At 34.8% G+C, this 15,414-nt stretch overlaps 1 protein-coding gene across 2 annotated transcripts; it reads right to left on the bottom strand.

Annotated features, from left to right (window-relative positions):
* Positions 1-588: 588 nt before the first annotated feature.
* LOC113712726 (DIS3-like exonuclease 2) lies at positions 589-8,839 on the bottom strand. 2 transcript variants are annotated; one of them, XM_027236265.2, is made up of 7 exons: positions 8,262-8,839; positions 7,147-7,526; positions 7,005-7,058; positions 6,830-6,898; positions 3,931-6,171; positions 1,487-1,558; positions 589-1,384 (listed from the first exon to the last, which is right to left on the bottom strand). In XM_027236265.2, the coding sequence occupies exons 1-7, from the start codon at positions 8,407-8,409 to the stop codon at positions 974-976; spliced, it is 3,375 nt and encodes a 1,124-aa protein (XP_027092066.1). In that variant the 5' UTR covers positions 8,410-8,839; the 3' UTR covers positions 589-973. The 2 variants fall into 2 exon arrangements, with proteins under 2 accessions (XP_027092066.1, XP_027092067.1); XM_027236266.2 differs by having other exon boundaries at positions 7,147-7,523.
* Between the last annotated feature and the right edge of the window lie 6,575 nt (positions 8,840-15,414).

Raw genomic sequence — 15,414 nt, 5'->3', positions numbered from 1 at the left:
CATTTCATGCAATTTACTCTGCGCACACAAACATAGGTGTGTATATATATATATACACGTATACATGTATACATGTATGTATGTATGTGTACGTAAATATTATGTATACAAAGCATTTGGCATGTAACTAATTCATTTTTCTAGTTTAAATTTGACGAGTAGCGTGGACTTCAAAATCTTTGATCAAAATTCTCGATTTATACCCTTAGACTATGCCAAAATGTCACTAGTCAAGTCCTTCAATGAACTGTTGCTTATTGAATAGTAACTAGTAATGTACACAAAATGCCAGAAGAACACCACATGATGTCCTAAACATTTATTGCCATCACTTTTCCCTTTAATACAAACTGTAACACTTCTGCAGTTGCAACTGAGGAAGGCAGTTTTTAATTTGAAAAGTAAGTAAAATTGCAGAGATAAGATTTAGAGAATATATTCTATTAGCAATAAAATTCATCGTAAACCCTTTTAAGTGACATATCTTAAAAGAATGGGTTAAAATCATACAAATCAGAATCATATCCCCAGAGGCATTTGAGGTAACACCCAAATTTAAAAACATTGGGTTGCAGCAGAGCCAACAAAGAATCGCAAGAATATTTTCTGCTTTCAATATCAGCATGGAAGACTAGTATAAGCATGTTAAAACCATGTCATAAATGTCGGAATTGGCCAACAAAAAACCAGCCAGTTCCTGAAAAGCAGCTTCTGTAATAGCAGCTACCTAACAGCCAAACATGGAACCCTTTTATCTACACCTCCATTCAGATAATACCCAGCAACGATCATATTCGCAAGTCATCACGAGGTCTGGACAAATCCTTATTTTTCCGTCACCCTGAAAACGCCCTACTTGACCTATACATTACTATCATATCTACACAAACTGAGAGCCATCAAAAAACCAAAACCCTCTTATCATCTTGCTTAGCTTGAAAACATATTACCCATAATACATGTCATCATTAACCTACCTGAAATATGAGCTAACATAAAGCCTTGCCCCTATATCAATAGGACCATCATCCCCACCAACTGCATGAAGAGCAACTGGTATCGTTGAAAGGAGATGCACAGTGAGGGGAAAAACAGCAGGTTCAACAACTAGGTTTTCAGATGTTGCAGATAATATAACATCTCCATCAATCTGACAGTCAGCTTTATCTTTATCACTACCATTACGTCCATACAAATTCTGCCTTAATCCGATGTCAGCTGGACTAACTATCCAGGCCACTTCTTCAAGTCTCCTGCATTTACCTGGGCTACCCCTCCTGTTATGGTGCTTACTTGTGTATCGACTAAGCACCAAAGTGGAGGTTTCATCAAGCCATTCCACAGCCAAACCTTCCACATCATCATAGTATATGCGCCGCTCAACCTATTACAAGGATGGGAATAAGAATAAATACAATACAGGCTACATCGCAAACATGAAACTTGTCTAAACCAAAATAAAAAACATAACCAGAAGCGAACTTACTGCTAGTCTGTGAATGTATATTGACATGAACCTTGGTCCTAACCCCAATACTCTAGCTTCCAAACATAGTACCTGCAGCACAGTGAAAAGTTAAAGATAACAGAAGGTGTCACATCAGAGAAATTTACCAGTTTCTCAGTATCAATAAAGTTACAATCTCAAAATATTACACCACAATATGTAGACTTCATGCAGCATTGTTACATCAAAGATCAAGAGAGGGAGGGGGCGGAAAAAGAAAACAGGATAGAATGGGGCGCTTAATCTTGGTACAAAGAGAATAATTATCTCAGCTTACAACTATGCATATAAATGAACCTAACCAAAATCATGCCCCCTTAACATATTGTGACAGCATAACAGGCACAGGAAATTTTAAAACAGGAATCATCGTCAGTGCTGATGAAGTTTAATCTCAAAGTATTCACCCACTCGTTCTTAACTACCAAAAATAATTATCTTAAGAAAAAAAAAAAAAAAAAAAGAGGACAAGGAGGCAGGAGTGTTGGTTATGGAAGGGGCAAGCACAACACCAATACATGTCCCACTATTTCCAAATGGACAATGAGCCCAATTCGAGTCTCAATAGCAGGACAAGAGGAACAAAAAGAGAAGACAGAATGTTTTATGTCGTGGACAATGGTGACATGGCACCAAAGAATGAGATTGTGATAAGATGGAAATGATAATTCTATGCTCCACAAAAATGTAGGAACATGATAACAGAAAGGCCCCATTGGCCAGTAGGAATAATACTAGGAGAGAAAAAAATGAGCAGACAAAGGCATTGAACAGTGCGAAAGGCAGTATTACATCACCAATGATATTTGTCTTTGAACCAAAATGTTCTCTTAACTAAAGTTATACTTGTCTTAGTCATGCAAGTTTCTGCCTTTCCTAAGAACCATAATACTGCATCAAATTGATCTCATCATGGAGAAATTAAAGAATACTACAAACACCACCTAAAAAGGGGACCAACAAAGATAATTTTTTTCGCTTTTTTTTTTCGCTTTTTTTTTTGGGTTTTTTTTTTGGGGGGGGATGAGGAGGGTTTGGGGAAGACAGGACATAAGATCGCTAGAAATGAGATCCCCCATTATCCTCCAATTCTATTGGAAGGACGCCTTGCCCGACATTAACTTCAACTGATAGGCAATCATGCAGTAGTTAAAAGGACCATACAAAATGCAATATTGCCTAGTTATGCATTAAGTACTTGGAATTGCATAGGGAAACGACAGCTAGGAAAAAGTAAGTGATTCAGCCCACAATCAGCTAGATACTCTGTGAATTCCAATTGCACCAGAAAATCAAGAAAATATCAGAGGGGAAAAGTAGAGAATTCTGAAATAAAATTTAGTGAAAAAAATCAAGAGAAAAACCAAATAAATGGTGCTGCCTCACCAACTTATTTCAACTCTGAAAATGAACATTTTAGGGCAATACATTGTGCCAAGTAACTTCTACTGATAATCTTAGGCTTCAAAAGAAAGGGCTTCAAATTTTCAGCAACATACACTAGACTGAAGGCTTGCACATCAAGCATGAGTACATTAAAACTAAAAGTAACACTCTTTTGTAAAGACTTTCTACCATACAGAGATTACCATTTCCTCTTACTTAACCACACATTTATTCTATCATTCCCCTCTAAAAATACACGACCCTTGGCGAGCTCTTTCATTATCCACTCCAGAGAATGTCAAGGAAAATGATTGTGTATTGCAATCTCCACACCTCCATGCAGAAACAAATAGGAGATTTGAAAACGAGGAACAATAAAAATCAGAAATTTTGACTATTCAAACAAAAAAAAATCCATTCCCCATGTGTAAAAAAATAAAGAACATGCACAACTATTTTGTCCCCTTCACTAATAGATTATTAGTTCCTCTTTTATGTATATCACCATTCTTCCTAAAACCTTCATACTTTTCCATGCCTAATTGTAGTGTTGATGCATTCCACCGCTACCCCCGGAAAGAGGAAAAAAAGGGACAAAAAGAGAGAGAGAGAGAGAGAGGAGGAGGAGGAGAAGAAGAATAAGGAGGAGGAGGAAAAGATAAGAAACTTAAAGGCTGATGTTCTGGAATAGTATTTATTCATACAAAGTATCAATAACAAAGACAGAGCAATATCATGGACATAATGGTTTTTAAGCTGCATTCATCAAATAGGTCAACCAAAATCATCACGTAAATCTAGAAAACCACACTTCTGGTTCACTGGATACGCATCAGTCTTCAATAAAATGATATTCAGTTATCGCATATCGGATTTCAGTTATTTGTTTCGTTTCAAGGTTGTCAAGCACCACCTAAGTCATTGATATGGAATGCCTACAACACAACTAAATGCTTATCAAGATACAAAGTTCAAAAATTGGAATTACGTCACAGGACTAACTTTGGAAAGCAATTAGAGCAGATAATTGTAGATACCTCTTTCTTTCTGAGCAGTGCCCATGTGTAGAGCTTATTAGTAGCATCACTCACGTGTCGCGTAGCTAATTTTCTATCATTGCAATGAGCAGCGACATCAGCAATTATATCTGCAGATGGAATGCCATGCTTAGACGCGGCAGCAGACAATGATTCCTGAGCTTCAACCGATTCTACAATATCTTTAAGATACTGCACACCAGTAAAGCATTTAAGACCCATTAATTCATTCGCATCCAGTTTTTGCAATGACTCCCTATGCTTCATACATGTTTCCTCAGCTTCCAAAGTTGCAGCTAATGTCCGGTGTACAACAATATCAGGATACCTACGAAGTGGGGAAGTGAAGTGGGTGTAAAGGGGAACAGCGAGGGCATAATGACTCTTATCACTCTCACCATCCTTTGTATCTCCACTACAGAAGTATGCAGCCAATTGCATTGGTCTTGAAGCATAGGACATGAGAATATCAAACATCACTGAATCGTTCTTTAGTTCGCCCCTAATGCGCTCAAATGAACGATGAAGCTGGGCAGAAGAAGAGGAATCTAACATCAAACCATTTCTGTTACAGAAGGCTTCAAACTCTCTTAGCTTCCTCAAATTTGGTCCAGGGTGCCTACGCAATAAAGCACTAGAAGGATAGGCTCTAGTAATTACTTCTGCAGCTGTCTTATTAGCCAAAAGCATAAACTCCTCGACGAGAAACTCTGATCCCTTCCTCCGACGAATTACGCTGTCATAAGGAATCCCATCTTCATCAAATAAGAAAACTATTTTAGGGCTTTCTAATGATAGAGCCCCATCATTTAACCTCCTCTTTTTCAAAATCCTAGAGATTTCATTAAGATTTTTAACAGATGTAATTACATCTGACCACTCAAAGCAGCCATGTAAATCTGGCCAATTATTTAGTAGAAAATTAGAACTCCGAACATCAAATCGATCATCAATTATGTCCTCAGTTTGCTCATATGAAAGCTTGCAGCAAGAGCATATTATAGTACGACCAATCCACCGATCTAAAACCTCCCCAGTAGGATTTATGTCCCAAAACATTGAAAAAGCAAGTCTGTCCACTCCAGGATTTAGTGAACCGAAATTATCTGAAAGTAGTGGAGGCAACATTGGCAATTTTTGCTGCAACATATACACACTTGTAGATCGAATTTGGGCATCAATGTCTAAAGCAGTGTCTGGTAGAACAAAGTAAGATACATCAGCTATGTGAACCCCCACTCGGGAAATGCCATTTGCTAAGGTTTCAACTGACAATGCATCATCAAGATCAGTAGCAGTAGAAGGATCAATTGTAAAAATGCACAACTTTCTTAAATCCCTTCTACTCTCAAATTCCTTTTGTGGTACCTCCCAAGGACCATGTGGAAGACAGGAAAGTGTTTCTGGAGCAAATTCAGAAGCATCAATTAGATTTTCATACAAAATAGCAGCAATATGTGCTTCTATTTCTCCACCTCTTCCAAAACTGTGAGTCACTCGTGCTTCTGGAACATTACTTTCTTCTACCCAGTCAACAATGCTTGCAGCTACAAGGTCCATCTCAACTGTTGCATCACCGACCATCAACCTGTTCTCGATGTGTGGCGGTAGACTTTTCAAAGATAACATCATTTTTGGAAATTTTGGATCCGTCGGTGTTAACATGATAAATTCATAATTCACAGAAAATGACGAGAATTTGTTCTTTTTGGAGTCTTTGCTGCTAACCTCTCTACTGCGAATCAACTGCTTAACACCAAGAAATCCAAGAATAGTGTTCCGCCGAGGGGACCGCTCAATTATGCTGACAACTCTACCAGTTGGGCGTTTTGATGGAAATGAATTCACAATGCCACATAGTTTTGCCACTGAATATACAGCTTCATCACTCCTGATAAAACAGCCAGCTCCCAAATCGTCTGACATAAGAGAACATGGTCCATTCAAATAACCTTTATCTGATGCTCCTACAAATTCCGGACAAACAATTTCTTCAGAGCAATAGCCATTTTTGTAGCACAACCTATTTTTAGGAGTCGAAAAATGCCCACAATCAGAACAATCGCTATCCATATCTACCTTGTTTTTCCCTTTAAGGCAATCTTGCATGACAGTGGCAGCTTCTGCATGCAAATTACAATCATTAACAGCAGCAGGATTCTCCACTGTGGCAGTGAATCCTTTCATTTTAGTCCATAAAGATGGAGGATCAACTCTGATAGCAACAATGTCCCCCTCAACCTATATAAGCACACTTTACTATCAACCAGCATCTAAATTAAAAGAAACGAGCAATATGAACTAATACCAAAAAGGCTCCAGATCAATTTTGTTTAGGGAGACAACAAAACATATATTGCCATGAACATAAACCAACACATGCTGAGAACTGAAACTAACTTTTTTTATCTGGTTCAGTTGTAAGTCAAACAGTCATTTGTGACCAAAGAAAATGAGCAAACCTTCATGTTTTGCTGTATGGGAAAAGATTTTTAACAAAAAAAACTGCAAATGAAAACCTGAATTTATAACTGGTCTTACATTGCAACTGGTTCCAGGGCTTTTTGGAAAAGTCTTTCTGGAAAAATCTTGTAAATTCAATTTTTTTTCTAGTTAGAAAGATCCACAAGAACTCCACCCCATGAACCTAAAACCAATTTAGCATCCAAGAAACATATAAAGCCCTGACGAGACGATCATTTTTAGATTTAAAGTCCTCAACTACTGCAAAGATTTGACATAGATTCAAAGGCTTGTATTAGGGCATCTGTAGACATACTCAACTAGAGTGTCTTTAGAACTACTTATTTCTGACCAAATCTAACTTGATATACAGGACGACATTTTGCAAAAAAAATACTAAAAGTAATGTAATATCTGAAAGACACGGGGCACTTACAGCTCTATTTTGAGCCAAAAACCCATTAATAAGAACATCTGTTGGCAGTCCATCGATTTTGCAGTAGGCCTGCAAGGGAATAGGTAAAAGACCATCATTCATTCCGTATATGGCATACAAGACATCATGATGGCGGAATCCAAATTGGCTTAAAAGGATAATAGTTTGAACAAACCTCAAGTCTATTGTGAGCATTGACACGAAATAGTGCCTTGAAAACTTCTCCATTCTGCAAAATGTAAAGAGAAAAGAGTCACCTTCATATCTAAAACTCACATTAAACATCCACAGTGATTAAATATCATTGCTAAACACACCTCTAGTGCCTTTGTAACAGCTTCTTCAGGCCAGTGCGAGGCAAAATACTTTCTCTGTGCTCTACCATTGCCCCTGTGGGATGGCATCGGGTCCACATCCACATCCACATCTGAGTCTTTTAACACTTGGCAACCAACAATTGCCTCAGGACAGCAGTTGGAAATTACGCTTCCATTTTCATCATCAGCTTCCAAACTATGCTGATTTTGAAGGCTTCCTTTTTCACGTTCTGACTTCTGATCAGTTACATGCATAACCGGCAATGAACTGAAAGCCACATCAGATGCTCGCGGCACTTGATTCTCATTAGATCCCACATTATCCAAAAGTTCCGTTTCCCCAACATGTATCTCATTGTTCACTGAACCACTACTGGCTGCTTCAAGATAAGAAATTTTGCAAAAAGTCACTTTTCTGAACAAAACATTCCTAATATATAATACAAAAAGAGAAACCACAAATTTGTGAAAAAGCGTGCCAGGATTGTCAATTGTCACTGAACTATGTACAATAAAAACACTATTCTCTGTACATTGAGTAATAGAATTTGTACAAAACTGAGCATGAATACCTTTAATTATTCCCTACACAACAAATAACTAACAATTGCACACTCTTCATCAATTAACCATTTTAGCATGCCCTTTCCACCCTTCACCGACTTTCCCAAAGAAGGAAAAAACAGAAGCAGCATTACTTCACTAAACAGAACAACATTTACTAACAAAAAGAGCCAATATAAAAAGGGAAAAAAAAAACTGATTTGAAGACATTAACCAAAATTCAAAACTTGGCAGTTTTGCAAATAATTTTTTACCAAGACTATCGATTTCCTATGTTTAATACAGCAGAGCATAAAATTTTTCAGAAAGATTCAAACTTTAAGAATCTACGAGTACTCAAAGAACAACTTTTCTAATACTCATAGCCCTATCGAAAAAGGAAAAATTAAAGCCCTTAAAAGAAAAGAACAGTAAAGCAACCACTTAAAAAAAACCCATAATAGAATTATCTAAAGCATTCAAAATTCCCAAGAACAGCAAAGTAAAAATTATGCATAATTACAACAAAACCATAAACAAAAATTATAAAAAGAAAAAAAAAAGAAAATAACCTGGAATCGAAGAATTCTGCTTGGTTCTTCTGGATCGACGCTTTTTCTTTTTACCATCTTTGACATCCACAGCATTACTACTATTATAATTCGCAGCAGTTCTGTCACTTTGAGACTGACTCGACTCAGCAATTGCCCCTCCTCCCATTTCTTTTCCCCAACTCGAAAAAACCAGTTAAAAAAAAAAAGAAATTTTCTGGGTTGAAAGAAAAACCCTAGAACTAAAAACAAGCAAAATCGGGTATCTTCTTCCGATTAGTGGAAAAAATATATTAAAACGGAAGAAAATTAGACCGATTAGGCAAAAACCAAAGAATCAAAGAGGTTAACCATCAAACTAAAGGGCTAACTATAAATAAATAAAAAGCTTAATAAGTAAGGAAAAGAAAAGAAATTGAAAAGAGAAAGTAGTATAGATGGAAAGAAAAGGGTTGAAAAAGGAGGAGATTTGAGAGGTAGGGGAAACGATGTGATAATTGGTCGGCGTAGACAAAGGGCGCCGACTCTTTGATTCTTTTGTCCTCTCGGACCTTTCCTCAGCCTTTTTTTCTCTCTTTCTCTCTTCTTTTGAATTCTTTTCTTTTTCTTTTTTATTTTCCTTCACTTTTGTTGTTGTACTTTTTTTTGGAAAGGAGTATCTTATTACCCTAAAAGTCTCTTACCAACAAACAAATTAAAAAATGGCTCAACTCCCGAATTTTAACCTCTCTCAATTTTGCTTTAGATTATATATAATCTAAAGTTATAATCAGCAAAACTTATTTTTTGATTGATTATAAATTTTAGTTTTTTTACGATTGGCAAAAAAAATCTATAATCTAAATATAAAAGCAAATCAAAAAATTGATTATTCAAAATTAAAATTTTAGATTTTATATAATCTAATTATGGTAAATGATTATAATCAGCAAAAACTAATTTTTGGTTGATTATAAATTTTAACTTTATTGATGATTGATAAAAAATCTATAATCTAAATATAAAAGTAAACGAGAATGTCACAAAAAATAAATAATCAGAATCAGAATCTTTTATCGATTAAAATAATCAATAGAGAACTAGTTTAGTGTAGTTGAATTCTTTTGAAAATTTGCTACTAAAATTTTAATGCCGCATCAAACGTGATTACTCCTCTCAAGTCATTGTGATGATAATTGACGTGACTTGAGAAAAGTAAGACCCATTTGGATTAGAGTTTTTGGGATTTTTTTGGTAGAAAAATATAAGATACTAATGTAATTTTTGTGAGGTGTAAAAATAATTAAAAATATGTGAATATCTCAAAACATTTTGTGAAAAACTCAAATTCAAACAGCAATTTTAACAAAAAAAATTACTATGGCATTATAAATTGAGTTCTGAAATAAACATCATAGATCAGTTAACAACATGCTCGATGAAATATTTTTATGAAATTTTCATATGTGTTGAATAACAATTTTATTAAGTTTTAACAATTATATATTGATCTTTTAACAATTCTAACAATTTTAGAAGATGTATATATTGTTTTTATCACAATTAAAACTATTTATTTCTTTATATTGTAAGTTAAATGGAACTAGAGATACATTTCGCTTTTTAAATGATTAAAAATGTAAATGAAAGTATTACTAACAAATGTGAAAATGATAGCATGGACTCTTTTCCTGCTTTTATGCTCTAATCTTTATGGAGATTTCATGTTTCTTTATTTGTACATGATGTCATTGTATATTGGACGGGTACGAGTTTGGTTTGCTTAGGGATTAAGTGAGAGAGGAACATATATAGAGAATGGAGGAACATAACTAGCCTAATCTAGAGGGGAGGGGGAGGGGGATTCGATGTGAATAGAGATTCCATCGAAGAAAATCAATTAAAACCGCCACAAATTATGACAATTTTTTGGTAGGAGGCAAGGGTTGAACCCCTAACCTCCCGTTTTGGTGGTGACCGCCAGGCCAAAGGTCCAGTGGCTAAGCGGCTACTTGATACGCATGTGAAATTAGGGAGAATCATGTCAAATGTGCCTTTTCATGTCTTGGAATCTTGGGCTTATCACTGTGGAATTTAAGTGATCTATCTAGGCTCAAAATGTTAACATGTCAGTTTAGCACTCCCAAAGTTACAAATTTGCACCAATATGAAATTCAAACACACACACACACACATATATATATATATATATGCGTATGCATGTGTGTATGTATATGTATGTGTGTGTTTTGAATTAATCCTTTTTGGATAAAATACATGAAACCTATGATATACACAAAACTCGTTTTGAAAACTGCTACATAACCATCTCATAGTTCAAATTAACACGAAAAGATCATATCCACCATTATCAACAAGATTATATTATATTTTATGCATTATATTTTTTTCTTTTTTTCTCTTTTTATTAAAAAAAGGGTAAAAAACAAAAAAAACCCCCTGTGGTAAGCCTAATACACAGAAAAGCCCCCTATGGTTTCAAAATATACAACACGACACCTCATGATTTGAATTAAATTATAAAGGTAACAGAATCCGTTAAACTTAACGGAAATGACTTATTGGAACATAAAAAATTTTTTTATACCTAATTTTTATCAAATATACCTATTTTACCCCTTAACTCTTAATTCTCTCTATTTAGAGAATAAAACAAATGATTTTTTTGAGTTTTCTTTTGTTTAATTATATCAGGGCATTTTGGTCATTTCGTCCATTCCGTTAAGTTTAACAGATTCCGTCATCTTTACAATTTAGTTCAAAGCATGAGGTGTTGTGTTGTATATTTTGAAACAATGGGGGCCTTTTATGTGTATTAGGTTTATCACAGGGGACTTTTCTGTTTTTTACCCTTAAAAAATCATTTCTTCATTTTGTTTATTCAAAAAACCATTTTATTTCCTTTTTATTTCCTTTTTTATTTTTTCAATTTTATTTCTTCCACTAATGCCTTTCTTTCTTCACCAATGCCAATCACCACTCCCTTCCATCTCCAACAATTCTACTACTCCATTGCTACTCCTGCCACCCTTTTTCCCCCCTTTTTTGCCTTCTCATTCTTTCTCTCCAATACCACCTGTTAGGTCCAAAAATAACCTGATTTGGGGCGCGAGGGGGGGGGGGCATGAATTAGGTTGTTCACAATTTTTTCAAATTCAAAACTAATATTAGCCAAATCAAAAATTCTTTCAAACATGTATCAAACAAATTATAGTATAAGCATATGACAATCAAACTCAATTAACCAATTATACAAAAACAATAAACAACATAATAAAAGGTAAAGGAGTAAGATATTCAACCCAATTTTATAGTGGTTTGCCTACCCTCGGTGCCTACATTTACATCCAAGTTTCTTCAAGTCTTGGTGTTCCTCCACTAAGTGTCTCTTCAATGTCGGTGAGACAATAACTTTTCTTGTACATAAATGAGTCATATCCCTGCTCACACTAAACCTTTCTACTCTAGTTAAGCCAAGGGTTTTAAACTCCATAACCTCCCGTTATTATAATGGTGATCTCTTCACTCTCACACTTAGTTCATAATCTTAAGATTACAAAGAGTTCTTAGTCAAACTAGTTTCTAGGACAACCATAAGCCAAAAAAATTATTTCATATGGATATCCCTAGGCCATTTATAGGTGAAAAAGTGCTGGAAATGGAGCTCCAATGGTAAAAAAAAAAAAATAGTTGTTACAAACTAGCCGTTAGGCAGTTTGTACGGTGACTCGGATGTAGCTTCCTTTGGTTTGGACATCCTAACGCTAATACAAGTCTACTGCTATTGTACTTACTACAATCAGGTTAGCCAAGTTGCAACTCGAATATCCCAATTGAGAACATTGAATCAACTTTTATGCAAAACACAAAAGTTATAGTCAAATATGTTAACTTTCAAATGAATCAAGAATCAAGTTGTTTAGTAATCTGGAGAATGAGTTATGACCAAATTACCCATGACTGGTCACAAGACTTGTTCAAATTGTAGCCACAAAAAGTAGTTATGTAATTTAGATTTTTAGGTAGGCAAAGATGAGAACTAAACTTTGATATATGTATAATAATTGTAGCCCTTCCTCTTAACTTTATAACGTTTCAAGAATCATCTCAATTGACCATCTGTAGCTCATATTATAGGTAAAATACTAAAATGTAGGGGTGGCAATCAAGTCGGGTCACGGGTTGGCGGGTTGGGTTGAGACACGAGTATTCCAGACAACTCGCTAACCCGAACATGACCGTAAACTTTTCTTTTGCAAAGTTAAGTGATTGTTCATAATGTATTCGTTTTTGTTTCTATTCATTTACTTGCATGCTTTCTTCCTCTATTTAGTAGGTGAAAATGACCAAAGAAAATTTTACAATATAAGTGTTCGAAGTGGCACTTTAAAATGGATCAGATTTAGTATGATATCTTTTACAGTCTGATATGCTACTTTCTTGTTCTTATGTTCTTATGCCTCTGTACTTTGTGATAAAATGTACCTCAAATGTCCTATAGGCTTTGTTTGGATAAAAAATATTATGGATCAAGACTTGAAACTGAGGCTCCATCCCAATGTAATACCTATACCCATAAATAGTTATTTTATTGGGCTCCAATTAAGATTAACAAGGTGCTGGCCTAGAACAAATACAATTTAGATCCAAAACATATCTAAGGCCTATTAAGTCCTATAAAAAATCTCCTTACAAAGCATAATTATTAAATCCAACTCGATAAGGGGGCTGACTGGCTAGGTTACTAGTTCAACCAGTGAATAGGTGATTGAACCAATGGATTACTAAAATAATGTTTATAAATATGAAAAATATGTTATTTATCTTAGTATATGTAAAATTTATCGATAAAGTACTTCTACACATTAATTATTGTATTTAAAAAGATTTATTTAGAATATATAAACATTAATAGAGGACTCAATTTAATTTTACAATATATATATATCATGTAGTAAAAAATAAAAAAGAAAAAGAAAATTAGTTTATTAGCAATAAAATAAGTAATAGTATTAATTTTTTATTCATATCTTTTTGCCTAATTGTGATGTACTTCTTTTGAATATACAACTATTATTATAAAGTGATAATGTCTTAGTTTGAAAGCCGAAGTGATTAATTGTATAATAAGAAATTAAACAAAATATAGTAAAAATGCATTTCATCAACAAGTAAAGGTTAGTGGTAAAGTTATATTTACATTTACAAGGAGGTCCAAGGCTCAAATCTTAATAGATCCATTAATTTTGGCCTTTAAAATAATGGTCCATGCATCTCTAAAAAACCATCGGCGTTTTTGGTTGAATCGATGGGTCAAACAAATTTGACCAAATTTTGACCAGGTCACTCTTTAACTGGTCCAATTATGAATCCAGTTGGGCAACCGGGCCGAGCAGTTCCTCAACGGATCAAATGAGTTTGACCAGATTTTGACTGGGTAACTACTTAATTGGTCCAATTAAGAATCCAGCCAGGCCAAGTAGCCAGTTCATCAATCCATTATCGTTTTTGGTTGAACTGATGGGTCAAACAAATTTGACCAAATTTTGACTAGGTCACTCTTTAATTGGTCCAATTATGAATCCAGTCGGGCCTAGTATCTTGTTCCTCAAATGAGTTTGACCTAGTATCTTGGGCCGAGCAGTTCCTCAATGAATCAAATGAGTTTGACCATATTTTGACTGGGTAACTACTTAATTGGTCCAATTAGGAATCCAGTCAGGCCAAAGTAGCCAGTTCATCAATCTAAGCGATATATAGGCTAGATTTTATAACTATGATAAAAAAGAGGTATGTTCTTGATTTTAATAAGTTAGATTCTTTCTCTAGAATTATATATTTGGAGAGCGTCTTTCTATAGTTTTCTTGCATTATACAAAAAGATTAACTTAAAAATCACAACTTCCCTAGGGATTAAACTTCGTCTCTTTGCTCTTTCTATCTTCTTTAGACCGTTTAGCCATTTTTTAGCATCAACAGGCTTAAATTTGTCTCAACTGTAATTTGTACAATGCAATTCTACAAGGCTTCCCTTTGGTTCCTTATCTATGTTCCAACTTAAAATTGGTATGCTTGATTATGTGATGAACCATTAGGTTTTGATCCAATGGTTAGGGAGAGCCCCTTAAACTCTTTCATGTATTAGATTGGAGGTTCAAACCCCTCCTAGTGCATCTCAAAAGAAGGATAATGCTTCTTGTTTTTAAAAAATCCAAAAAGGACAATAGTGTATTTGTCTGGTCTGGTGATTCAGCTCCCAACCCTTATACAACCTCCTTAAACTTCCCCTTCCCCCATAAAGTAGGAGTAGATTAGGTATTTGGTACTGCGTTGATATTTGCATTTGTTTTCCTCTTGGAAAATATATGCAGCATTGTGCCTAAAAATCAGTCTGGTCATGTTAGTACTGTATTTGGCATTTGTTCATTCTACAGAAGTGAATTACAAGGCTCTATATTTTTCTTTTATGGTCCCATTTTGCTGTGATTTTGTTCATAGTAATTTGTTGTTCCTTTAGATGGTGAATTACCATGTGAATGATTTCCACTTATTGTTTGAAATATTAGAAATGCTTGGTTTTTAATGATTCTTTGAGCTTCAAAGCTGGCTAGAATTAACTGCCTTATTTAACCATAGAAATAATTGGATTGTCTAGACTCATTAGTTTAGAGATTCCAAGAATACAAAAAATGAAACTTTAAACTGCTAGAGATGGATAGGAAAATGGTTTTTCAACCTTGAGTTCAAGCTTGATTAGCCTAAGCTATAGACGAGTTCAAATTGAAACTCAAACTCTTACAATTCACTGCATGTCAAGATTGAGTTTTGACAATTATAATCACTCAAGTTTGGGAAGCAGTTACTTATGAATTTGAGCTTTACACTCGAGGGGTGGCCTTCTCCTTGCCTAGCTCAACTCAATAACTTCTCTGGTAAAAATGACAATTTATAGATCTTGTGGCACACCTGTCATAACAAAGGGCAATATGTTAAGGCAAAATTTGTTATTAATTTAGTTTTTTTTTTGTGATCAAGCCAAAGGCAGAATTTGTGTAAATTTTCTTCATAGAACATTCATTGTTCATTCGTAGTTCAAAGGCAATCCCATGGATTCGGATTCGGAATCGGATATCTTGGGTTTGGAATGAGGTCATTCATTCCAATACATTTGTTT

Source organism: Coffea arabica, chromosome 10e, assembly GCF_036785885.1.
Source record: "Coffea arabica cultivar ET-39 chromosome 10e, Coffea Arabica ET-39 HiFi, whole genome shotgun sequence".
Lineage (NCBI taxonomy): Eukaryota > Viridiplantae > Streptophyta > Magnoliopsida > Gentianales > Rubiaceae > Coffea > Coffea arabica.
The sequence above is the reverse complement of the archived record's forward strand: the minus strand, read 5'-3'. Positions and strand labels throughout refer to the sequence as shown.